The sequence below is a fragment of the Pollachius pollachius genome, assembly GCF_949987615.1.
Source record: "Pollachius pollachius genome assembly, chromosome: 15".
Classification (NCBI taxonomy): Eukaryota; Metazoa; Chordata; class Actinopteri; order Gadiformes; family Gadidae; genus Pollachius; species Pollachius pollachius.
This window is the reverse complement of record NC_136948.1, coordinates 16,260,789-16,286,152: the sequence shown is the minus strand read 5'-3', so window position 1 is coordinate 16,286,152 and position 25,364 is coordinate 16,260,789. Positions and strand designations below refer to the sequence as shown.

General features: G+C 46.2%; 2 protein-coding genes across 2 annotated transcripts in view; one reads left to right on the top strand and one right to left on the bottom strand.

Annotated features, from left to right (window-relative positions):
* eipr1 (EARP complex and GARP complex interacting protein 1) overlaps positions 1 to 10,162 on the bottom strand; it is a 32,005-nt gene extending 21,843 nt beyond the window's left edge. Inside the window, exons 1-4 of the mRNA XM_079752722.1 lie at positions 10,016 to 10,162; positions 9,673 to 9,756; positions 4,583 to 4,715; positions 1,811 to 1,970 (exon numbers count right to left, since the gene is read on the bottom strand). Of these exons, the coding sequence (XP_079608848.1) occupies positions 1,811 to 1,970; positions 4,583 to 4,715; positions 9,673 to 9,756; positions 10,016 to 10,057 (419 nt within the window). The 5' untranslated portion in view covers positions 10,058 to 10,162. The remainder of the gene's footprint in view (positions 1 to 1,810; positions 1,971 to 4,582; positions 4,716 to 9,672; positions 9,757 to 10,015) is intronic.
* Positions 10,163 to 10,331: 169 nt separating this feature from the next.
* trappc12 (trafficking protein particle complex subunit 12) overlaps positions 10,332 to 25,364 on the top strand; it is a 20,213-nt gene continuing 5,180 nt past the window's right edge. Inside the window, exons 1-5 of the mRNA XM_079752289.1 lie at positions 10,332 to 10,386; positions 10,746 to 12,051; positions 13,444 to 13,560; positions 21,761 to 21,874; positions 23,523 to 23,661. Coding sequence (XP_079608415.1) covers positions 10,756 to 12,051; positions 13,444 to 13,560; positions 21,761 to 21,874; positions 23,523 to 23,661 — 1,666 coding nt within the window. The 5' untranslated portion in view covers positions 10,332 to 10,386; positions 10,746 to 10,755. The remainder of the gene's footprint in view (positions 10,387 to 10,745; positions 12,052 to 13,443; positions 13,561 to 21,760; positions 21,875 to 23,522; positions 23,662 to 25,364) is intronic.

Sequence of the window (25,364 nt, the reverse complement as noted above, 5' to 3'; positions counted from 1 at the left end):
TTTTTTTCAGATTTTTCATTTGAGGCTTGCCTTTACTGCAGTGTTTGTCCATCCAAACAACAATAAGGGGATTTGGGGGCGGCAGGAGAGCTTTGCTAAAATGTTTTTTTGGGCCAAGGGGGATGGGGAGGGGGCAGTATTACGAGTGTGAAAAGCAGCTATGCACACAGAGCAACAAACACATATGAAAGCAGGAGGTAACACAAGCGCACACACAGGGTCCAGTATCCCAACAGCCATTCAATGCAAAAAGAACATGCACACATACATACATATAAAGACACATACATAGAGTGTACACACACACACACACACACACACACACACACACACACACACACACACACACACACTACGTTTCCCCCAATCACTCAGACAACAGTGGCAGCCAGAACTAGTAGGCTGCCAATTGTACGTGTATACGTGTGTGTGTGTGTGTGTGTGTGTGTGTGTGTGTGTGTGTGTGTGTGTGTGTGTGTGTGTGTGTGTGTGTGTGTGTGTGTGTGTGTGTGTGTGTGTGTGTGTGTTTGTGTGTGTGTGTTAGCAAGATGGAGGAGGTGGGCAGCAGACCAAAGCCATCCATCTAGGGAAGCCAATAGTACACAGCACTGGCTACCGGCTTCACAGCACTGAGGCTCACACACACACACACACACACATACACACACACACACACGTGCCCTTGAGAGGGTTACACCTCACATGGTGTTTAGGTGTTGAAGCCTGCAGCCATCAATCTCTACCCAGCAGCCCTACCTGACCTGCCCTCTGGACACACAGGCACCGACGCAGACGGACAATACGTACATTTTAAACGCACACACACACAAACACAAACACACACTCCTTCCTTATTCGTCATAGACTCACAAAAAAATTAAAAAAGCCTTTTGTTGGCCGCTCTCTCTCTCTCTCTGTTCTTTCTTGGTATCTCTCAGGCCCAGATATGTGCTACTGTATGCATTGTGTTTACCGGCGGGCATCTTATAAAAATGATAGCAATCACAAGACAACTGATGAACGGTGGGCTGAAAAGGGGAATGAACATTGATTTCCGATCCTGTAGGCCAGTGAATTATGGGCTAATGTGCTTTGCAGAGCAGGCCCAGCTTCGAGACAAAAGGGGACCGGGCTGGGGCTGCGATCGTGGATATGTGGGCCAGTCGATTGTCTCGGACCGAAAGAGGAGGTAAATAAATAATGAAACTGCATATCCATACAGAGGGGGGGGGAATTAGGAGGAGGGTTAGGGAGAGAAATTAAAAATATGGCCGCGGCAATGAGGGGATAAGCTAAGCAAATAGGCAGATAGATGGAGACGGACGGGGAGGGCGCTATCTGAGCACAGAGCGGGGAGGAAAACAAAATGGGAACAGAACAGAGTTGAACTAATAAGAGGCGACTAGCTAAACCCACCAACAGAAATCAGATAATAAAAGTACAATCTCAAGGTGATACTAACGTTATTTCAACTTAAAGGTTGATATTTCCCAACAAAATATATGCAATGGTGATACCAACAGGTAATCCACACTTTGCTTCATAGTTTTTTGATTGATTGACAAGTCAAGCATGGGTGTTCTGGGTGGTTGCTGTGGCAATGTGAGGGTGTTCCAGATGGTTGTGAGGGCATTGCTACATTGTCGCAAAGGTTGCTGTGGACAGTGCCTAGGACGTGACTAGAGTGGTTTGGACAGTTTCTAGGGAGTTGGCAGGTAGTTGTTAAGCTGTTCTGAGTGGTTACTAGGGCGTCACTGGTATGCTGTGGGTGGTTGCTATAGGGCTTCAGATAGAGCTGCTGGGTACCTACCTGGACGCGTTGCCATGGGCGCTGTCGTTAAGGTGACAGAGGAGTTCCAGAGTCTGGGGATTGTGGGCGGAGTCATCTGGGGACTCGTGGCTGCTGCCCGTCTCCCAGTCGCAGGGCATCCGCCACACTGAGGCGCAGGACACCACCCTGCTGTCACAGGCTGCAGCACACACACACACACACACACACACACACACAATGCACAGTTGCGATGTCTGGGTCAGTGGAGGGTGCAAATGATTGCATGTAGTTGTGATCACACAAGTACACAATTACTAATCATTTTAATAAAGATAAGAGAGAGTGTGTGTGTGTGTGTGTGTGTGTGTGTGTGTGTGTGTGTGTGTGTGTGTGTGTGTCTTCGCTTTCAGGCAGAAAGTACTGTTACCAGGCGGTAAACTTTGCACCCAAAACCAAAAAAGAAATAAATAACACAAATGAGTTACTGTATTTGGACATAGCCCAACATCACATACAGCTGGACCTGCTAATTGGAGCCAGTGGTGTGAAGAGTGGAATTGATACAGTAATTGGACATAAAAAAGAAAATGCAGTGGAGGGCTACATTGCGAAAACTAATCATATATAGGGAAACCAAAAAGAAGAGGGATAGAGGACGAGGAGAGATATAATGGGGGCGTATAACTCCTTTTTGTGCCATGTGGATATTGAAAGTGTGGGCAAGTGGTGGGTGAGGGTGAGAGGGAGGGAGAGAGCGAGGGGTTGGTGCATGAAACGTTGCCGTTGGGCCTGTTTGTCAAAATTAAAAGCAAGGGGGCCGGAGTCAGCGGGTGTCTTGAGTGGTTTTAGACAAGCCCAACGCCCCCAATAAGTGGCCAAGCAATCATCAGGAACAAAAGACCCTTTCTGGCTTACTGTGTTAGGGACCGCTCTTAAAGAGAGGTCATTTGTATACGTGTGTGGACTGGAAGGCATATGTATACACAGTATCAGTACATATAGCACAGATAAACTGTAGAGATCCAAAAGAGACTATAGAGAGTATGTATGAATTAATTAATTATTTAATGAAAAAAAAAAAAAATATATATATAATATCTATTACATACACACATTTTTTTATTTAATTGTAAACAAGACAAATAGGATATTCTATTATCGAGTAAGTGAGGAAAGAAGGAAAAGAGTAAAAGAGCGAGAGAGTCGAGACACTAGGCATAGCCCGCAGTAGTACCAGTGACTACTGCCCCTAGAGGCTAGAGGCGTATTTGCGCTCTGCGCCAACCTCACCCACTCGATGAGTCTGTCCCATCTGTCAAGGCTGTCTGCTCCAATGTGGCACACGCACACTTTAACATCAACACACACATCAACACAACTGTACAGACACATACATTCTCTTCCCCCCACGCTAGATTTCATTCTTATTTTTACCCACGGACATGGATGTGCTCTAACAGAGACACACACACACAAACACAGACATTTTGGAGAGCTCAGCCACAAGATAGCAAATGACACACTAAATATGGTCCATTTAACTCTACAATCGGACCAAAACTGCCATCAACCTGCACACAATGGCGGCCTTACCTTCAGCACTGGAGTAGCCCAACTGTACTTTTATTTTCTTACTTTTAGCCACTGCAGAAATGGACCCGACCCCGAGTGGCCATGTACACACACGCCATTTGCATGAAAAAAATGGCCAAAGAAAATAACTGGGTAATCATGTTCTTACTTTGCTCATGTGTTTTTTACATTTGCAATTCATTTTCCCCCTCATGCAACCGCCAACGAATGCAAGCAGATTGGCTACAGATGGGGCTATGGCGCAGGTGATTAAAAGCTCAGAGTGTGTAACTTACGCTCACAAGCGTAACCTACAAGTGTGACATTAGAATTTGGTTCTGGTTTTCTTCCTTCCTTCCTTCCTTTTGCCCCCACCACTATCCTGCCCAACCGTGCATCTCGTCTCTCACTAAAGCAGCTGCTGGTTTGCGGGACATGGTCACTGCGAGCACAAATGCCCGTTGAGTACGTTGTGTCGACTCATCTCTGTAACGAAATGAACTAAAAAACAAAACGTCCGTTAAGTGAGTTAGAATGCTCTTCAAGATGGCGGCTGCTGCTTCGGACTCTGAAGTCATCACTGCACATTTCTTCCGGAGAGTGGCTGCGGGACATCTTCACTGACAAACAGCGGGCAAAGTGTGTTTGGCTGAATGTCTACGCCAAAGAGCTAATGGACTTGTATGTACCATGACCAAAGACACAAATCAGTCGCAGATGTGTCCAAGCACGAATAAGGCGAGTGAAAGATTTATAGATTTACATACTTTCAATTTAGTTTTCCCTCAAAAATCATGTTCATAATGTCACTCTACTCAAATATAAGCGGGTCAAAAGAAAAGTTGGATGACTTCCAGAGAGTCCACCATTCTAGGCAAATCTCTCCCCTCACACTGCTGTCAGGCGCGGGGCATCACGTCTGCACGTTAGCACTGATCCTATCAGGGCCCGGCCGCGTCATGCTAACACAAGCTGCTGAAGCCCTGCATTCGTCAACGCCGGCCATCGATCCCCTGCTGCAGATCCGATTAGACAAAAGGGTTGCAACGCGTCTAGGGAAAGTGCAAGAGGTAATTAAGAGCAAGAGGGACAGACAGTCAGACATGGGGAGGGAGTGGAAGAGCATGATGGAGATGAAGTGTGCCATCCATACCGTGTGACCAAAAGAGATGGGAGCATGGAGAAGCGATAGGTGGGAGGTAGGGGATGTGGGGGGGGGGGGGATGGAAAGGCGCTCACTTTTGTTGTAGCAGGTGGTGAGCACGGCCTTATCCGCGGGACTGGCGCCAATGTTCCATATCTCCCCAGCTTGGTGCAGGAGCACGTTCTTGTTAATGATGTTATTCTCATCATCAAAGTCAATGATGTGGATCTGGGGATAAGCACAGAGAGAGAGAGACATCAAGAAAGAGAGAGAGAGAGAGAGACATAAAGACACAGAGAGAGAAAGATATAAAGACAGAAATAAAGAGAGAGAGAGATAAAGACACAGAGAGAGAAAGATATAAAGACAGAGCGAGAGAGAGAGAAAGAGACAGACAGACATAGAGAGACATGGGACAAAGAAAGAAAGAAAGAGAGAGTTAAGATGAAGCAACGATATGTGCCCCTCCCTCTCATCTACTGAATGCAACCACCACAGTTCAAAGCTCTGCTAATTTCTCCTGCTCACCAACAATGAGCAGATTCTGATTAACAAACTCTCTGAAAGATGATAGATCGTTTCCTACTCCACCCCTCACAAAAAAAAAACTACAGACTTCACGTATTCGTCTTTTTTCCCTCCTTGATTTGCTTTCAAAGCAATGATTAAGACAGGCTGTTAGAAGTCTTATTTAATTGGGGAATCGTGGCAGTCCCACATGTGACACAGCTGCAAAACAAGCTGAGGAGAGAAAAACAAAGAAGAAATACGGATTACAGTTGAGCTTTCCTGGCAAATGGTACCTGCGTTCAGGGTTGGGTTGTACTCAAACTATGTTGAAAAGGACTGGAGGAGCGTCTGAGGCGTGATCTTTAACAACTGTTCAATAAAGTTTGTTTTTTTCCCCTTAGGACTATATTCAAGTGCAGAGGCTAATTTAGCTTAGCTTTGTGTTAACCAGTAATCTCCAACCCATCTGTGCTTCCCTATTAAATATGGTGTTCAGAATTCTTAGAGGAATACACTACAGAAAACGATTATTACTGTAACAATTACAAACAAAGTGTAGCCTGGAATTAGAAATGTTGTGCTCCCTTTTTACGCAAATAGAATATTGTTTGGCCACTTTTTTAGTAAAAGAGAAAAACATGTAGTTCTTGATCACTAGTTTTGCCCTGTGATGAAATCCCGATGACAAATGGAATAGGGATGTGGATTGTAGATTGATACTCTGTTTAACCCTCTTTCATTAGATATGAAAAAAAAATAGGGCAATTTCTCTTGGCGCAATGTATATATCTGCACTGTACCTCTTTGTGCCAATCTTGTGTGGATATTACTTGACCGTATTTAAAAAGTCCATACATTTCCATAATGTTTTGTGAGCTGAAAACATAATTTTTACACTTGTTTAGTGTACAGATTTGAAATGAATTGCTGTACATAAATCTTAACATACAAGTGTATAGTTAATGTTTTTCAAGTCACAAAACTTGATTTACATGCGTTGATTTTGTAAATACGTGGAAGTAATCTTAGCACTAAATTCACTCCATACCTAGCACAGTAAAAAAGTGAAACTAAAGTAAACAAAAACCATGAGTGGGGGCCCCAAGGTGCTGTTGCTCTCTTAAGAGGGGGGCTTACATCACTTCAACAGGGTGGGGTGCTGCTGGGGCATTTATGGGGTTCCACAGGACCATAACTCTATCAAGGCAGCACCTTCACTCCCTTTATGCCTACACTAGTTTTACAGGCAGACGCAGGAGGGGCAGTCCGGCTGGAGGGAGGGAGGGAGGGAGGGACAGCAAGGAAGCCAGTGAGCGAGAGAGAGAGAGAGAGAGCGAAGTGTCTTGGAGCAGCAGCATCTTGCAGTGGCCTCAAAGTCAGTCAGGCAGCCATTAACCTTGAGTTGGGTGAACTGCATCAGGTACATAGTTTTTTTTATTATTAGCCCAAAAAATGATTAAGCAAAGTCTGAATTTTATGGCGGTGCGTTCATGTGTGTGTGTGTGCACGCGCGGAGGGGGGAAGGGGAGTGAAATACATTTGGGCTGGCAGGACAGTGTAATTGGAGGGAAGAAGGTGTTCATGGTACCTGGCACTCCCCACCACCGCACACACTCCAGTGATCCCAGGTGAGAAAAGGATGGAAACAGAGCGGGAGTGAGAGAGTGAGAAAGTGAGAGAACGAGAGAGAGAAAGAGAGGTTCCAGCCTTCCTCCCTCGCGGTGATTTATCAATCGCGTTCGTCCAAGACCCAGGGAGTGAGTCATAGCCTTCAGCCCATCTGGCAAGCGGCCCGCCGCTTTTAATTAGGTTCCTGATTGGTGGGAGGAGGCAGCGCGCGTGTGTGTGGAGGCGTGTGTGTGTGTGTATGTGTACATGCAAGTGAGTATGCGTGTGGGTGAAGGCATTTGTCCGTGCGTGTGCGTATGTGTGCGTGTTATGCTGGCACATTCAAGAGAGGGATGAAAAACACTGGCTAGATCCTGAACCCCCCTCCGCCCTCTGCCATCACCCCCGCTTCCCTTCATCCTGTCCCTAGCGCCAAACCCAGCCCCACCAGAGACATCCACAAACACTTAACTTGGGGGACCTTTTTTTTTTTTTTTTGCTAAAGCTCTTTAGCCGCCCGGGTGACAGTGAGCGGGGGCCCGGCCGGGCGGGGGGCCCGGTCGGGGGGGCCGCGGCGGACGGCCCATAGTGGTGCCAGGCCCCGGCGCTTTATCTCGTTAGCAGCCCTAAATGCCACGGCGGCGAGTCCTCCGCGATCTGTCATTCAAGCTATTGGTCTCTGAGGGATTTTAAAAAGGTGCTCAGCGAGTTAAGAGAGGCATTTCCACCCTGCATTATGCTTAATGGGAGGTGGAAAGGCCAGAGGGCTTATGGATACAGCTGAAGTGGGGGAGGAGGCGGGCGGGTGTTAGAGTGTTGGGGTGATGGGGGTAAGGAGTGGAGGGATAAGGAGAGGGTTAGGGCGGGGGGAGGGGGTAGGGGAGACGGAACAGCAATCAGAAAGGCATTTTTCACAACACGAGTGCAAACTAAACTGGACTTGGCAGAACTGAAATGCAGTTAAGATCCGCAGTGATCATACTGAAATGTGCAAGAAAAAATAATAAAATAAACGCCACTGGCTGCACTCCAGATGCAGAATTTTTACGGAAGCAGGATAAGGGGAAATTATGTACAAGTATTTTCAAATTAGTACATGGTAATTTTTTGGTAAGGAGAAGTTAATTGATGAGATGAGATATCCTATTTTTATGTTTTTTGATAGCAAATCTGAATAAAAAGTTGTATCCTTCAACATGAATGAGGCTTATTGATATACCAGCATCGGGTTATTTAGTCCTGTCACCATGGCAATACAAGTGGCTATGAATGTGAAAGAGGGAAGCATTATTACTGTACAGCATGCCTCGCATCTGATTACCACAATGAGGTTAGCCTCACAACGCTGTGAAAAATAATCAATTTGATTCTCTCTTGTGTTTTCAGATCTGTGGCCATGCCAGAGAGATGGAAAGTATATTAAAGGGACTGCCAGTGTAGAGTAACAAGAAAAACACGTAGATCAGATGCATTGTCACTTTCCCCAACCAGCTCCACATTAGACCCGCTAGACAAGACTTGGACGTCTCTCAATCTGAATCCAACGCCAGACCCTTTTCACACAACAGTCTGCCAACACTTCATTTTTTTAACCATCTCATTCCCATCTCAATTAATTATTTTCCCATTAGACACCAACAGTTTCTTCATCTGTCACTGTATTGACCTCTGCAAAAATGTGCACACGCCAGTCAGCCGCACACTCGCACACATAGACTTCTACATAAATATACACAAAGCCAGCCAAAACTGTGCTTCTTATTGTATGCATGTCGCACGCACAAGCACACAGTTTTCTAGGCAGACATCCAGGAACAAACACTTGCGCTGACACACAACATTGCAGATAAAGAACCCTCTGGATAGTTTTATGCAAATCTTTCAATAAATACCTTAAATTATACAATTTTCCACATATAACAAAAAAATAACTACACTTATTTTCTGAAGGCCTGCACTGTTTGTGTTGCTGGTGGACAGAGAAGGAGCTTAACAAACAACGCCTTAGGCTACAATTAACTACAAAGTGTATGTTTAACAAAATATATCCATCTGTTATGGGGCCATTGGATGAGAGATTCGGAAATTAGCTTTTTATGTCCACTTGGTTACTACTTTATTGAAGTTATTAGGTTTGAAATAAAGTGCAGCTTGCAATTTTGTTGAGCTTATATTTGTCAAGTGAGCTCAAAATGCAAATCAGTTTAATTGCACTTGTAAGTCACAGCACTATATGTGTCTGTCAACAATCCATACTTGTATCCATTGTCTAGGTCCTTGAATCCCCACCCTACATCAGGTAAACAGTAAATAAACTGGTATAACAGTAAATTCTGTTTACATAATTGGTCTATTAAAGGAAGGTAATCTTATAATGTCTCCCGACCTACAATTTATTATAGCTTTTAATAGGTGTGCATTAATGCATCTTTTTAACGGCCATAAAGACTGAAACTATAGGCCAATAAAGAGAAATCCATTTCAACACTGAATAATATAGACTGTAGTAAGTGTGTGCATGTGTACGTGCATGCATACATTGTTTTTATATATATATATATATATATATATATATATATATACATATATACAAAATAAATAAAACAATATGCAACACAGGATGCATTATAACCGTTATTAACAGAGGATACATTATAAACACACACAAATCACTAACATGTCCAACAGTTGGTCATACAACTGCATGCCTCTACCATCTTGCACACCTGTTGTGCATCAAAGTTGATTTACAGTAGATGCCCAGGCCTTAGTTGTTACCTAGTAGACATCAGCCCAATCTAGATCAATATGACTTGACCAAAAATATTTAAATGTCGTTTTAATCTAATAAATAGTAGAATAACTAGAGCATTTGATATGCAGATGTGTCCAATATTTGATATATCTTGCAACTGATAGATACATCTGATGTCTATTCGGTGCTACTATCATGAAAAAAGAAAATCTCATACATATTATCAGAAAAGTTCTGCCTGGCTTGAAAATCAAGTTAAAAGTATAGAATGGATGTCAAATAATGCAAACCTTTACATATTTCTAACCTCACCTGGTTATCAAATTTCAGAGACTGTGTGCCGACAAGGAAACGAATGGCATCAGTCTCAGCCGTCTGGGCAGTAAGAGCCCTTGCCTGCAAGAAGAATGCAAGATACCTCCATCATTCATAACGTTACTGTAAACAATAGTATTTCAGTATTTTTTTACTTATGTCAAACACTATAGCATGAAAGGAGGTTTAGCAACGACAATAGAGAACGGATGATCTATGATACGTAGATACGTTTAAAATGTAATGTGACAAGATATGATAACATATGCCATAGTAGCTAGCTAGTGTTCATTTATATGGAGAGTGATGTGGTGTTTAGGTTAAACAGGAATCTACGTACCTGGAATTCGAGACCATAAATGACAGGTGCATCGTCTTCCATTTCTCAAATTGTTGCAGCTTTGCCCACCTTCTTAATGTTCAATGTGTTATTCTTTGCCCTACAGTAAGTGAAATACTAGTACAGTTTGTGCTACATTAAACCTGTCCAAAATGCATTTCCGCGATATACACTTTTTGCGTACGTAGCGAGTGCGTAAAACGCGTACAATGAACCGTGAAAGGTACTTCTATGTGTTCGACGGCGTAAATCCTTCGAAGAATACCGCTGATGAAGTTTTGTCCTTCACAGATGCCGTATGTTAGTGTTGTCGTATAATAGACATGCGCAGTGTAGGTCTTGCTGTCAGTCTTATAAAGAAGCGTTTAAAGGTAAGAATGCATTTCATGGCTGTAAGAGAAAAATTTAACACAGTCCATGTATTTAACGCATAATACAGTCTGTAAATGTAAAACACTGCATGCCGTACCCATGTAATTTGTGCTTTGCTTTCTGTGTCGACACGGTAGCTCACTAAATGACTTGACGTTAGCTTTATAGCTAACCCCAAATCCAGAGTAGTTGATTGTCAAGTCTGAAAGAATACAATTATTGTGCATTGTAAATATTTATCATCGAATCAATGGTTGATCTTAACTTTGGTATATATCTCTTTTAGACAATAAACGGGAAGAAAATAAGCTGCAGTGTCATTCGATAGGCAACACACTGACGTGGATATTATTTTCAGGAGCAGTAGGATGGATAGCGGTGAGGGTCCTTCTCGGCCGGTCACCCTGGACATAGCTGTGGAGGATTTCGCCAATGATTCTCTAGCCCCTGATCAAACCATCTCCGGCCATGCCTTCCTACTCCCGGAGGAAACCATCGACCTCGGGGGGGAATGTGTCACCCCTCTGGAAGACAGCACTGCCACACCCTCAGAGAGCCTGCTGGAAAGACTCAATGACCAGATGATGGAGAGTGTCATGATTTCAGATTCGCCTAATGTCAGCGAAGAGGATGATGTGGCTCCTATCGACTCCTTTCTGGAGACAGGTGACAATGAAGATACAGGAGAGCTGGAGGCTTCAGTCAGCGCAGTTGGAAAACCTGACGTCATTCTGCATGCTAGTGAGACGGAAGCTGAGTTGGACGAACAGGAGTGTGAGAGTCCTGACCAAGAAGTAAAGGAGGAGGAGGAGGAGAATGACCAGAAGGGCCAGCAGGGTGAAACGGGGGAGACGGTCACTGTTTTAGTTTCTGCCGCTCACACACCGAGTCCGCCTAGTGCTATGGATGAAGACCTGGCAATGCCTTCTGTAATGGAGGAAAGTCTGAAAGACGAGCCTGTGCCGGTATGCACCATATTCAGTCAAGGCAACCAGCCCAAGACACTGGTGCCCGATGGTTTCCAGCCCACGCTCATCAAGTCTCCCAGCTTCAGCATGGCCAGTGGCGGGGCAAGTGACGAAACAGGTACGCCCAGCAAGCTGACCCCGCCGCTGGTGTGTCAGCCGAGCCCCAGCCTCAGCAAGTTCTTCAGCGACAACGGCCACATGAACCCGGCCTCAGACTTCTTCGACTCATTCACCACCTCCTCCACGTCCTCCTTCATCTCCGTTTCAAACCCGAACGCCGAAGCCCACATCACCCCGCCCACACCCGAACCAGTGACCCCAGACCAGCAGCACTCCTCCCCCGGCTCTTCTCTCTCCACCCCGCACACCGGACCTCAAGGGGACTCCCTGTTTGGGGTGATCTCCGGCGAAAGCTCCAGTCCCTTGGTCCAGGCGCAGCCCCCTCTTCCCCAAGGGCTGCCGCCCGTACCGCCGCAGCCCCGGCACTTCAACCAGCTACAGGCCGCGTTCTCCGGCAGCGACGACCCGTTCGCCACGGCGCTGAGTCTGAGTGAGGTGGACCGGCGCCATGACGCCTGGCTGCCCTCCACTGAGACCAGGAAGGTGCTCATCGCGGTGGCCACCCAACAGTACAACCAGGCTTACGTGGAGAGGGACAGAATAACCATGCCCGGCCTCAAGTTCGACAACCTACAGGTACAATAAGCGCGCATACCCACAATGTTAATCACTTCATGTCTCTTTGTAGTTGCAGATGTAGTTTCAAGGTCATTTGTTTAGTTAAATGGAACTTCTAGGCTTCTATAGTATAGCTTCATATACTATAGCTCTTTTAAGGCACCTTAGTTATTTTATGTATGACACAATTCTGGTTTGTTATTCCTATGCAACCTCTAAACCTCTAATCTCCAGTGTTTAGCAAGTTAAACTAGTGCAACAGAGCTTCATATATAGTTTGTTGATTTTCTAGTGTATGAAGATACATTACAGGATCACCATTCGATTGTTTTTATTTCACCCGAGAGACATTCTGAAGAATGAATGCCTGCTTGGTTGAGGCTTGAGGATCCAGATTATACAACCTTTTGTTGTAGTGCATTGTGAAGTTGAAACCTATAGTCCTACATTAATATTAACTTAATACAGGATCATGCCTCATAAATACTAGTTCCACAAAAGGTTGCATACTTTTTTTACACAAATCTAACAACGGTTTTTGCACAGAATGACCTGCGAGACATGAGTTTCCCCGTAGATCAATCAGTATGAGTTTGACGTCCAACCCGTTGGACTCCTCTATACGTGCCGTGCTCTAGATGCAAAGAAAATGCTTCTGCAACGCATGCCCGGAGCTATGTTGCGAATGAATTGGGACTATTGGGAATGAATGAATGGACTTATTGTGAACTCCTACGCAAACAGTTCAAGGCGGCATACTTCTGCGTGGCCGTACACCATGAATTTGATCAAAGCATCGATGCGCTCGTGTTCAAAAAAACCCTGTAGTCCTCTTCATTCCAGTTCATTTGGCAATTATGCTGGTTGCCTGTTTTGTTTAGGCTCACAAAGGCACCCCATAGAAAAAAATATTGTCTATTCAGGTGATGGAGTTATATTTCTCTCCACCTCACCTATTCAATTTCAAAATACAAATTTGAGTGTGATTGAAGTTGAAGTGTGGTACAAAAAAATATGTACGAAAACATTTCTGCAACCATATTTAATTAAACATATTTTCATAGCATTTAGATTTCGGAGTCATTAAGATTTCCTCTGTGTCAGCCCCTGTACACTCACCTCCACTAGAGAAGCCAGTAGCTTCATTTTTAATCAGGCGAACTTGGTTATATTGAGACTTGATCAAGGCTTCATACCTAATGAGCAACAGGACAACAGCCGCCCCCCATCGGACCTGCCTTGGTGATACCAGGGCAGCGCTAATGCCGTGATGGCGGGGGCCTTAATTTCACCGATTATCGGGGCACCGATAATCCACTTCCTTTTTTGTGAGTTGTTCTGCTTTAACATGGCCCTCTTGGTAATGGCATAGTTTTAAAGTTTGTGTGTGTGTGTGTGTTTGCGGTACAGAGCGACGCAGTGAAAGACCTGATGCTGCGGTTCCTGGGTGAGCAGGTGGCGATGAAGAGACAGGTCCTCAACGCAAACTCCGTAGAGCAGTCCTTCCTGGGCCTGAAGCAGCTCATTGTAAGTCAACAACATATACCAAGTGTTAACCTGTCTTAATTGGTTTTGTAAGTCTTGTCGGTTGGCTGTTCAGGACAGTGTTGATAATGTTGTTTGTTGTACAGACGCGGCTATTATAACTAATTTTCCCCTTCCCCCTTGTCTCTTCCAACGTGGCCTCCATTTGCCATTTGCTAGCAATATGCTAGGCAATGACTACTAAGAGTATTGTATCAATTCCACCCATCTCCGTCTCGCTTCAGGCAGCCTCACTTGACAGCGCCGTCATAATGTGTGACCCGTGGGTGACCTCACGAGACGCTTGTTATTTCCAACATATGCGCCTGCTGCTGCAGCAGCACTTGAAGCGATGGAAAACGGTTGAAGGAAGCATAGCGGAGGAGGGAGGGATAAAGAGAGAGAGGAATGAGGGGGGGAGTGAGTGAGGGAGGGAGGGAGGAAGGAAGCGAGGGAGGGAGGGAGAGGAGGGGAGCGGAGATGGAGAGGTGGAGATCCTCCTAGCTCTCCAGTGCCTTTTCTCCTGCTGTGCCTATGTATTATGCATGGGAGTGCTGTGCATATTTCAAGGGCCTTCTGGACTTGGCTGCACACACACACACACACACACACACACACACACACACACACACACACACACACACACACACACACACACACACACACACACACACACTAGCACAGCAGCTCAAGAAAGGAAGACGAAGTTGGAGCTGGCTGCAGTCTGCAACACGCACACAAACACACACATTCTGCATCTGGACTATATAGTGTGACTGTGAGGTATAGTTGTTTGTGTGTGTTCGCTCTCATTAGTGTTCGTGTGTGCTGCCTATGTGCAGAAGAGGAGTCGTGTCATAAGGCATTAAAGCTCTCTGCCAACTGGTGTGGGTGGGTGGTTCCCTAGAGAGAGAGAGAGAGAGAGAGAGAGAGAGAGAGAGAGAGAGAGAGAGAGAGAGAGAGAGAGAGAGAGAGAGAGAGAGAGAGAGAGAGAGAGAGAGAGAGAGAGAGAGAGAGAGAGAGAGAGAGAGAGAGAGATGTTGGCAAGCAAGAAAGGTACTTTTCTTTTTTCAAAACAGAAATGACAGGGAATAGAAATACTTGAGCAATGCAGTGAAAGAAGGAAATCAATGATCTGTACTATGTATTTTAACTGGTGATGAGTTTTGTGGAGCTACTGCTTTAAAGTTATACTGGGAAGATTTCTGTTGTTGGCCCAAGGACTACCAGGCAGTGAGTGGGATGGGAGAGGCGAGCAAACTGAACTCTGGGACCTCTAGTTGCAGGGTCCACTCGCTCTCCCACCAAGACACACATACTGTATGTGTGTGTGTGTGTGGGGGGGGGTATTCACTCTTGGAATAATGCTATTGCATTCATTTCACCTTTTTAAGTGGGAAACTTTTAATGGTGTTGCAAAGAGCAAAATCAGGCCGCTTGTTTGTGTTCTTGTTTTGTTTTTAAACACAGATGTTCAAAAGTTCGAAAGGGCACACACAAACACACACCACCGTGACGGTGTGTGTGCAAGCGTGAGCTGGTGTTTGTCACAGCTGTGGCCCGCTGCCTCCAGTCACCTTGGCCGTGGTCAATACAGTGCATCGATTCCCCCGGATATGAGCCAGGTGGCTTCCTTCAGTTGCACACGTGCGTGACCGTGCCGTATGTGCTCACTAAAAGTGTCGTGTGCACTTTTTTTTTTTTTTTTAATGAATGATGTTGGCAGAGTGACTCATGCTGCAGACCCAGCGGGTGACTGTGCCGGCTGTCACCAGCCCACACTGTGCTCGGCACACGCGCACACACAGGATATTAGATAACCGGAACCGCGCACATGCACTGTCACTAGAGCAGGTCCCCGAGAAAGCCAGAGACACGGAACAGACCTGCTTCTGAGTGCAGGAAGCGCTGGATTGAGACAACGGGACCGGCCTAATGTGATGACAGATGTGGAACAATATCAGCAGGGATCTTGTGTTCTCCCCTCTTCCCCTCCATCTCTCCCAATCCGTTTTTCCCCCTGTTACGCTGCTCCAGAATCAAACTCGCTCGGTACCGGAGGGCCGGTCAGATGACCGAGCCCTGGCCTCCCCCTCTAGCTCTCTCTAACCCCTTTCTTCGCTCTTCATCCCTCTCTCTTTCAGTGACCTCTCTCGCTAGGTCTCCCTCTCCGTCTCTCTCTCCCACGCTCTCTCCCTGTCTCCTTGCAGTGGTGTGGTCAGCACTGGTGCATCTCTGGCTCAGCACCACCCTGGGCTGGCCTCATCCGTCTCTGTGATTAGGCAACCCTTCTCCTCCCCCCCGCCCCTCCCTCCATCCCCCTCTCCCCCTCTCTCTCTAACTCCTCTCTCTCTCCTCTGTCCGTCTGTGTTATCTACCAGAGCCCATAACCTCTCTTTCTCCTCCCCACAGCGTGATGGCGTCTGGGCTGGGCGCCAGGTCTCCAGCAGAGACGTGTGTGTGTGTGTGTGTGTGTGTGTGTGTGTGTGTGTGTGTGTGTGTGTGTGTGTGTGTGTGCGTGTGCGTGCGTGCGTGCGTGCGTGCGTGCGTGTGTGTGTGTGGGGGTGCGCGCGCCCGCGCTTCCGTGTGTGCAAACACACCGTGCTTAGCAAGTCTGCACCTTCATGAGGTTAGATGACTGCCCCCACCCACGCACCTCTCCTCGCCTCCACCTTGGACGGGTCAGACAGACGCAGTCCCCCCCTTTGCTCCACCCAATAATCAGCATCCCGGGGACCTGGCGAGCGTGTCCTGCTTTTGATATCATCGTTCCTGCGACCTTTAGTTATCATTACGCCGGCACTCTCCCACAGCCTGTCATTTCCCTGCTCATAACGACAATGATGCGCGGGCGGAGGGGGGAGTAGGGGGGAGAGCGGGGGACTGCAGCGTCAGCAGCCCAGGGTCGTGTCGGCGCCTCTCCCTCCCTCTGGTGTTGGTGGTTCTCACCTTGCTCCGTGCGCGCAGGCAGACGCCATATGTTCAGCCCTAGCCATCGCCACACGGAAGAGGATCGCCTGTTGGTGCGAGAGCTCGGGAGTCGCGTCGCCGCTTTCAGATTGACGTCATTCCGCGACCTCCAGCCACAAACTTGTCCCGTGTAAAATGTTCAAAATGTCAAGGCTAAATGTTAGGCACCATGGTAAAATATGGGGGCCGAGTCAAAGCGGAGTAGGAGCTCCCAGTGCATGGCAACGTCAGGGACTAGAAAGCCCTTTTTAAAGTCTGGATTTGCCTCCGGCCTCTAGAGTCTCGCAAGGGAACAGCAGTGTCCCTTCCCTTCTTTTGCCAAGCTTTGTTATGCATGGCTTTCTTTTTAATTCTTTATAACTTTGCCAAAGGAAAAGCTGCCTTGAACTTGTGATCATTAATATAATTATGCCTCCACACTTTAAACCCAGTGACAAGATTCATTAATGTATCCGCGTGCATGCGCCGGGTGTATATACTACAATGAAGGAGTATGCGTGATATTGTACCGCCTTGCTAAACATTAGCATGTGTGCAAGTGTTGATGTGCCTTTTTTAAGGGAGTTCAAGGCACGAGTTTGGTTTCACATCCCGACCACCAGTGTCTTGTGTGTGGGATGCTATGATTAGAGTGACAATGTCTCACCTGCCGTGCGTCAGAACAGCCGAGAGAGTAGCGTGTCTCTTTTCACACCCTCTCCCCTCATGCGTTTTTGTGTCGAAGCATGGCCAAATGAGACCGACCATTGGGCTAGGATGCGATGCCTTCTTACTCTCTCCCTGCTCTTAGTGAAGATCGTGTCAGTGTTGTATTGGCTGCCCACAAGAAAAAATGAAAAGCTGAAGAATGGACGGAACAAGGACAGGAAAATACTCTTCCCACACAATCCGGCCCCGGCATTAACCATGGCGACGCGCACTTCATTGGCCTCCCAGCTCAATTCCTCATTTAATATCGGCGGCGATAAATCGTCTCTGTAATGCATCCTCATTTGATTTGAGGAAGGGGAGAGCAGGGAAGGGGGATGAGATCTGATTATACCTTATTGCGGAGTCATTTGAGCCAAGCTAAATTATTAATCACCATCCCGTATATCAGTCAATTGTTTTTATTCCTCATTCCCTCCAACTCCCTCGCCGCCTCACCCCCCCCCCCCCCCCCCCCCCCCCCCCGTCCTGCCCCACCACCACCAGCACCTCATCTGTGTTAATTGAAATGATTCACACCTGGGTAACGAGCGCTGGGTTTTCACATGGCAAGGCCACCCTCTAGGCAAGCTGGCGGATAGAAACCCACTGTTTCATTAAAAGATGCAATCCACAATTGACGTGACTTTCGGGGGTATTGTCCAATGTCTTCCCTCGAGTTATCTTGTAGATTTGGGGAGGGGTTTGAGGGACCCTGAGTCTACGACATCCTACGGTTCTGGCTTCTTTGGAGTGAAAGCTCAGTCGGAACTGGGCATTCATTCTTTTCCCCAGAAAATGCACACTTTTTTGTGATCTGTGGGAATGGAAACGAAACTAGCCTCTTATGTCGGTCGTCATTTTTGCGGATCCTCCCGAACTTCTTCAGTGTTTGTTAATGCCTAATCCATAAGCAGGTTAGTTAAAACCCTATTTATTCGACTATCCTGCTACCATGCCAACACAGCTCAAAATACATTTGTATGCACAGCGTCTCGGCGTATCTGTTGTCTTTGTACCTGCTCGTCATGGTGTTGCTATGACGTTTGACGCTGTGAATCGGCAACGTTGTATAAAGCTCAGGTTCAGTGGTTTGGACAGTTTTCTTTTTGGGCAAGTCGAAATTTGCTTGGCGCGCTCCCATTGGCCCTGGCTGCGCCCGCCCCCGTCCTGCGCCCCTTCTCCTCCCCAATGGGATATCAATGATTTGATCTTTCCTGTGACCTACTCCGCAGGGTTCGGCTTGGAAGTTTTAGGGTTGATATTTTGTTACGAGTTTCGAGACCGCATCCTGCTCTCTCACCACGGCAGCTGGAGTCCTCTCATATCCTGCTCATCCCACTTTTGAAACCCCTCATCCGTCTGTGCCGCTGTGCATGTTGGCGTGTTTGTGTGTGTGCTCATGTTCTTGAATGCTAGGTGTGCAGGAATGTGGCTACTGTAAACCACTGCAGACTCACCCTGCTCTCATTCCCCCACTCGACTCCCCTCAAATCCCCCCACACACACACACCTGCCTAGTAATACTGTGTTTGTGTGTGTGTGTGTGTGCGTGTGTGCACGTGTACGTACGTGTGTGTGTGTTAGTGGTTGCAGCTGTTTTCGGCCATCTAGGCTGCCTCCTCGTTTTCAGCTTCATTTCCTGCCCTAATGAAGATTCAGAGGCACCACAGCCACGGGCGCGTGTGTGTGCGTGTGTGTGTCAGAGGCACTACAGCCACGGCCGCGTGTGTGTGTGTGGTGGTTGTTAGGGCGTTGAAAAAGAGGAAGGGATGAATAGAGGAATGAGAGTGGGGAAGGGAGGAGGAGGAAGAAGAAGGTGGGAGGAAGGAGGGAAGTCAATACGGGCTTGGGGGGGTGGCGGGTGGGAGAGCCCCCCCGCTGGGGGGAAGAGAGGGTGACAGGTTTGAAGACGAGGGGAGTCTAGGGGGGAAATGAGAGCGTCACACACAGTGAAAGCCTTGGATAGGTTCTGGGAGGGAGAGGGGAGACGGCTGCAAGGAAGAGCGAGAACGTGTCATTTCAGCCGTTCAGCCACCATTTCTCTCTTCTCCCTCTCTGTGTCTGTCTGTCTGTCTGTCTCCCTCTCAGTTTCTGTCTTTTTTTCTTCTTCTCCTGTCTCCCTTGCCTGTCACTCTATCTGCCCATCCCTCCCCTTCTTTCTTTTCTTCTTCCTCTTTCTGCTTATTTCCCCCTCTCCCTCTCTCTCTCCCTCTCCCCCTCTCTCGTCTAATTAGCTTCCTGGCCATGATGAATGGTGGAGCACTTGGGACCCAGTCGTCAGGCTGACCTTGTCATGTGGGTTGATGGGGTGGTATGACTCACCCCACCACCTCCGTCCCTGTCCAACCTATTGTACCCCCTCCTGTGGAAGCAGATGCTGTTCATTTAAAAAAGTGTGTGTGGGTGTGTGGGTGTGTGGGTGTGTGGGTGGATGGGTGGGTGCTCATATTTCTGTTGACTCTTGTTTGCCTCTTCAATGGTATGTGTGAATACATAAATGCTTTTATACCTGACAGCAGGCATGTGTGTGTTTAAAGTGTTGTGTTTGGTATGCGCATGAGTGTGTGCGATAGAGTGTTTTTGTCCTCTGTCCCGCACACTACAATCTACTATTCCACAACCTCAAAACTGCACTCTGTGGAGAACACTTTCCTCCATTTAGGTTTGCAGGTCCTTCTTTCCCCCCTGCTGTGACCACAGTACGGACGTAAGGACATAGAAACCAAAGTATTTTCATCTTGTTATAGTGCGAGGAATAACAGTGCTACAGTACACCTAGCCCGGCTACAAATTAACTGTTCAGTCCGTCAGTGAATCCCATTTCAAGATGCCTTCATGTCCATTTCCCCCCGCCTCACATCTCTCTGTAAAGAACCAAACCCCAATACCGCATTTTCATTGGCTTTCATTAGTTGACTCTCTCTAGGTTAAATGCATGCTATTCTTCCGATTGGCTGATATGATAACCCGATCCCTGCTGATTAAGTGTTGATGCAACACACCTGTCCTCTGCTTATTGAAACTGAATCAAATCCAATAACACCTTCGGAGTCAATGGCAACCATGGGCCTTTCCTAATACCAAGAATGCAAAGAACAGACTTGCGTTCTTGGGGATAACGTATTTGCTACTCGTACATGGAAGTATGTACTTGCAAGTTTACGAGTGCGCAGAACAATGTTGACGGTTGGAGACGATGCATTATTGGGCAATACACCCGGTACTTTCTATTTATACCAAAAAAAAAAATGACCGTCCCCTTGCATACTGCTCCTGTTGTTTACTGATTACATCTATGGTTCTATGGTATCTATGGTTATGTGGTTGTTGGCCTGCTTTTCCTCCGCGTCTCCGGACGCTGCACTGGTCTGTGGTGCGGGGGGTCTTTCAGTGTTACTGGGCGGCCGGTTTGCTAGCTTGCCCCGCAGGCACTTATGGAGCTTCTGAACTCCGAAAACAATGACAAACATTTCCAATTCGCCATCAATTCCAGTAAAGCTGCCAATATTCAAAATCTCCTAAATTGATTATTCGCCTTTAAAAAGATCAGAAGTGAGTTTACTGATGAAATAACATATGAAAATGTTAAACTGGTTCTGTTGTTGGTCTGCTCTGCTGCTTGCGGCTCCTCGCTTAAATGCTATATCGTTATCTGTACTGCCGAGTTCACACAAGTTACCAACCGATGCATACTTGGTAAAGTCGGCGTGTCGAGGACACTTTCGGTCATTTTAACCGTTCTTGGCAAACGTGTGTATCGGAACAGTACTTGGTTTGCAAAAGAATGTCCGCCTTTCTGTACATTCACCATAATACTGGAAATCCAAGAGGTTTCATCAGTGTGCCATATGCTAGATCACCAATGTGTTGCCTCATTCGGGGATAGACAGTGACCTTATATGTGAATGAAATGTATGTTTTTGAGAATGCCATTTTAAGTATCTAATGATTTATGATGAGTATTTTTCAGTCAGTAGGCTTACTTTCCAAATATACCACTGATTCTTGAGTGTTACTTTTTGATTTCCGCTAACCTCTTGAAGTCGGAGAGAACCTATGCTACCAAGTAAAAATGTTAATTCAAAGTCCTGGTCTCCGGACTTAAGGAGAACAGACCTGACATGACGATGAGCCATCTCCACCCTTTTCCGACCCTACTCGTGTCTGATTTTGATTTCACCTAAATCACGACTTTGCCGACGGAAGGGAGGCCATGAAAGATCAGTGTCGGCTATGTGTCACGCGTCTTCATGCGATGTCCTAAAACTCGGGCTGCATGGCACGCGAGGCGGGCTGGTAAATGATGCATGGGTGTGCCGGCAGGGACATGATCTGACGTGGTCTGTGACGGGCGTCTCGGCGGCGGGTGTCTGGCACTCGCTCCCCGCCATCCCGCTGGCATCAGACACATCACGCTCTCGTGATGCTGTCAGCGCGCCGACGCCTTACAGCAAGCTGCCGCGGCGCGTCCCGCCTAGGTCGCCCGTGGCTAACCCCCCCCCCCCCCCCCCCCCGTGTGTGTTTTGTCCCTCCTCCTCTACAGAGCAGTAAGAACTGGCGTGCGGCGGTTGACCTGACGGGCCGGCTGCTGACGGCTCACGGTCAGGGCTACGGCAAGAGCGGCCAGCGCACCTCCCATACCAGCGACTCCCTGCAGGTACGGCACCGGTCAATACTATGCTCAAAGTGCTCCCTGCCCGTCTCTCTCATTTGTTTTCTCACACTCCACACACACACACACACACACACACACACACACACAACCACTGTGTTCATATGTGTTTGTGTCCGTATCATACCTATCTCATTTCCCACAAAGTGACTTGTATTCCAGTGAAGAGGACATGAGCAGACAGCCTAAGGGTGTGTTTGTGTGTGTGTGGCGGATATAGCGCCGTGGCTAGCACAGTGGGGTACATGCATATTGTCATGGCATGTCCCTATATGGGAAAATAGTCGTGTGTGTGTGTGTGTGTGTGTGACACTGAAGGGAAAGACAGTGGGAGAGTGGGAGCCCAGAGATGCCTGCATACATTACAGTCAAAGAAAGGGAGCAAGCTGACACAGACGTCCTCTCCTTCGCTCTCTCTTTCTCCCTCTCTCTCTGTCTTGCTCTCTGTCTCCCTGTCGCTCTCTCTGTCTCTCCCGCTCTTTCTCTCAGCCTTCCTTTCTCCTCCATCCTATCTCTCTCGCAATTCAATTAAATTCACTGAGCTTTATTGGCATTACTGTTTGGTAACACAATTGCCCAAGTAATGAAGTTCTATTAAAAAATAATAAAGGCGGTAAACTTCAAACACTACGGATGGCATTATGCTTAATAAACAGTATTGCACATGGAAAACGGCAACATTCATTTAATCTAATTTGAACTTCTTTTGTCTACAAATGTATATTGCTAGAGTATGTATGTGTGCTTCTGTAGAAGGGCAGATAAAAGGCCACTCTATACATATTTATTATTATATTTTCTGAATTAATTCAGACCAGCTCATTATGTTTTCATATATCATTTTGAGTGTTGCAGTTTGTGGATTTGCTCGGTGCCCAGATTGATTGTGTGATGTGAAGTCAGCGTTGATAATTATGGTAGTAATTTTATTTGAATACTATAGCAGCCCAAATGGGTACCTGAAGATATGAAGATAACTGATTGTGTTTTGTTATCTTGGTCTTCTCATAAAACTCATAAAATCCAAGACAGGATTATAAACAATCAATTTTCAATCACTAATGTGAAATTAGTTCAAGAGAATAAAACAAATGATATGAAACAACAGGTTATACAACTTAAGTTACATAATGTGAGGAACTACAATGTAATTAACCATAATATATCATAACATAATATTGTTATGTTGTAACTGCATGTAATGTAATAATATCCAATAAGAAAGCCCATAATGTAGTCAAATAAAATCTTGTCTGTATCATAATTTGTCATTTTTGGCCATAATGTAATACATTTTTTCTTAATTGACAATAGTATTACATTACAGGCCTTGTGGTTGGTTTGGTGATGTCTCTATCCTCATGTAGCCTCAGAAACTGCAAAAACAGAGCACAATTGAATCATATAAACTTTCTGTAAGACATTCACACACATTTCACAAAATGTTTCATTAAAGAGAGAGAGAGAGAGAGAGAGAGAGAGAGATCTTTTGCATTTCCTTTCCTTTGCAACCCCTCCATTTCACCCCATTCCTCACCTTTTTTGTTGTCCAATCTAGTATTAAAAAAAAAAACATCTACTGTCGCCATAAAGAAATCATTAATTCAGCCGTGTTTATTCTCCTATTTTCCAGCTGTGGTTTGTGCGGCTGGCCCTGCTGTGCAAGCTCAACCTGTTCCAGAGTGCAGAGATGGAGATGGAGCCCTTTGGTAACCTGGACCAGCCAGACCTCTACTACGAGTACTACCCCACTGTTTACCCAGGGAGGAGAGGTACACACCAGGGCACAGCAGCCCCGCTCTACTGTTAACATGTTCTGTCACGAGCCCAGGGCTGCTGTGGGCTGTGTTCAAATACGCCCACCCCCGTGCCCCGAACACACAGAGATGTGTTTGCATGCAAATTGATGGTTGCCAACCTATCACAGAGTAGCATACTAGCGTGAAAGTTTGATTTCGGAAAAGTTTTACCATATGCAGAGCGAAAGACGGGAGCTGCTAGCTGTCATGGGTATCACATTTCAATACAAGAAGAATTAGATATAAGAGGAAACAGAAGGAGAAGTTTTTCTGTGTCTGCCATGGGGAGATTAAAGCCAAAGTGGAAGGGGTAGAGGGAAGAAAGCTAGTGAGTCTGGGTTATTTTGTGTGACTCTCTTCCTGTCAAACTAAATCTTGTAGATAATACCGGGTCTTGTTACTTATATTACATTCTGCATGTAGGCTGATAATATTTTTCTCTAATTTCCCCGTATATATTTGCCCAGCACAAAACCTTACATGATGTATTGAAAATAATGGCCTGTCTCCTATAATAGCCTTCCTTCCAATTAGAGTCCGGTACTTTCTCCAGTTGAAGTAAATAAGGATCCTTGCTATTCTTGAAGATTTTACAGTGCATGATAACACAATGCATCCAGGGACTCAGCTGAAATGTTAAAAAAAAATATGTTACTATGTAGCTACAGAGATAATCAGTCAGCATTTCTGGTTTACTGAATAACACGTGTACCACCAATTGGAATGTAAAACGAGGAATCAGCTTTATAGCAACGTGAGGTCGAAAATTCTGACCTCTTAAGCACAATCTTTGAATTGGTGACTGACTAAACCCCAAAAAATGTGTACCTTTGCAGACCTATGTCCCGTGAAAACATTTTTGCCGGCTGCGTACATATTTTTTGTGATGGATGCCACATTGACAGGTGCTCTTCCTGCTTTATTGCTAGCTGGAATGGCAACTACGGCAGGTTTTAGATAATTTTGGAGGCCAGAGTTCCATTAAGGCACTCCGTTCGAATATTGTTAGTTGTCTACACCCTCTAGTGGTCGGAAATAACATAATACCACTTTAACTAATCATCCTTCAGGGTTTAAATGTCCTTATTTCTAGCTTTTAAATGCATGAACTTAATAGATGAGCAGCCAGATTAAAAAAATGCAGATCTATGCATTTCATCTACAAGATTGACGGGATGGATAGCCGAAAATGTGTTTAAGGATCAGTCCTCTCTTTTAAAGAGTCTCCCAAACTCTTTGAAGATAGCATCCCCCCCATGTTTAACCAACTTAACAACAGCATACCATCGCACACGACCGCCCCATTAAATATTCAAATGAAACTTTTCTGCGGCAACCAGACCGTATCGTCAAGTATCGCCGCCAAACTCCACTTGTCTGTGGCGCTGGTTCCTCGGATTTGTTTTTCACCTCTTTCTTATAACTGCATGAATTGCTCTCTAATGTATTCCCATTACTTTGGATCTGCCGCGCCCCTCAGGCTATCGCAGCGAAGGCAGTAGCAGAGACACCGCTGTAAGCGTGCATGTATTCCAACACCCATACACACACAAACACAGACACACGTACACAAACCCCCCCACATGCACACACACACAACCACACACACATGCACATAGGCAAACACATGCCCACGCACACATGAAGGAAGGCAGCTCACCGTGCAGACCTCTAAA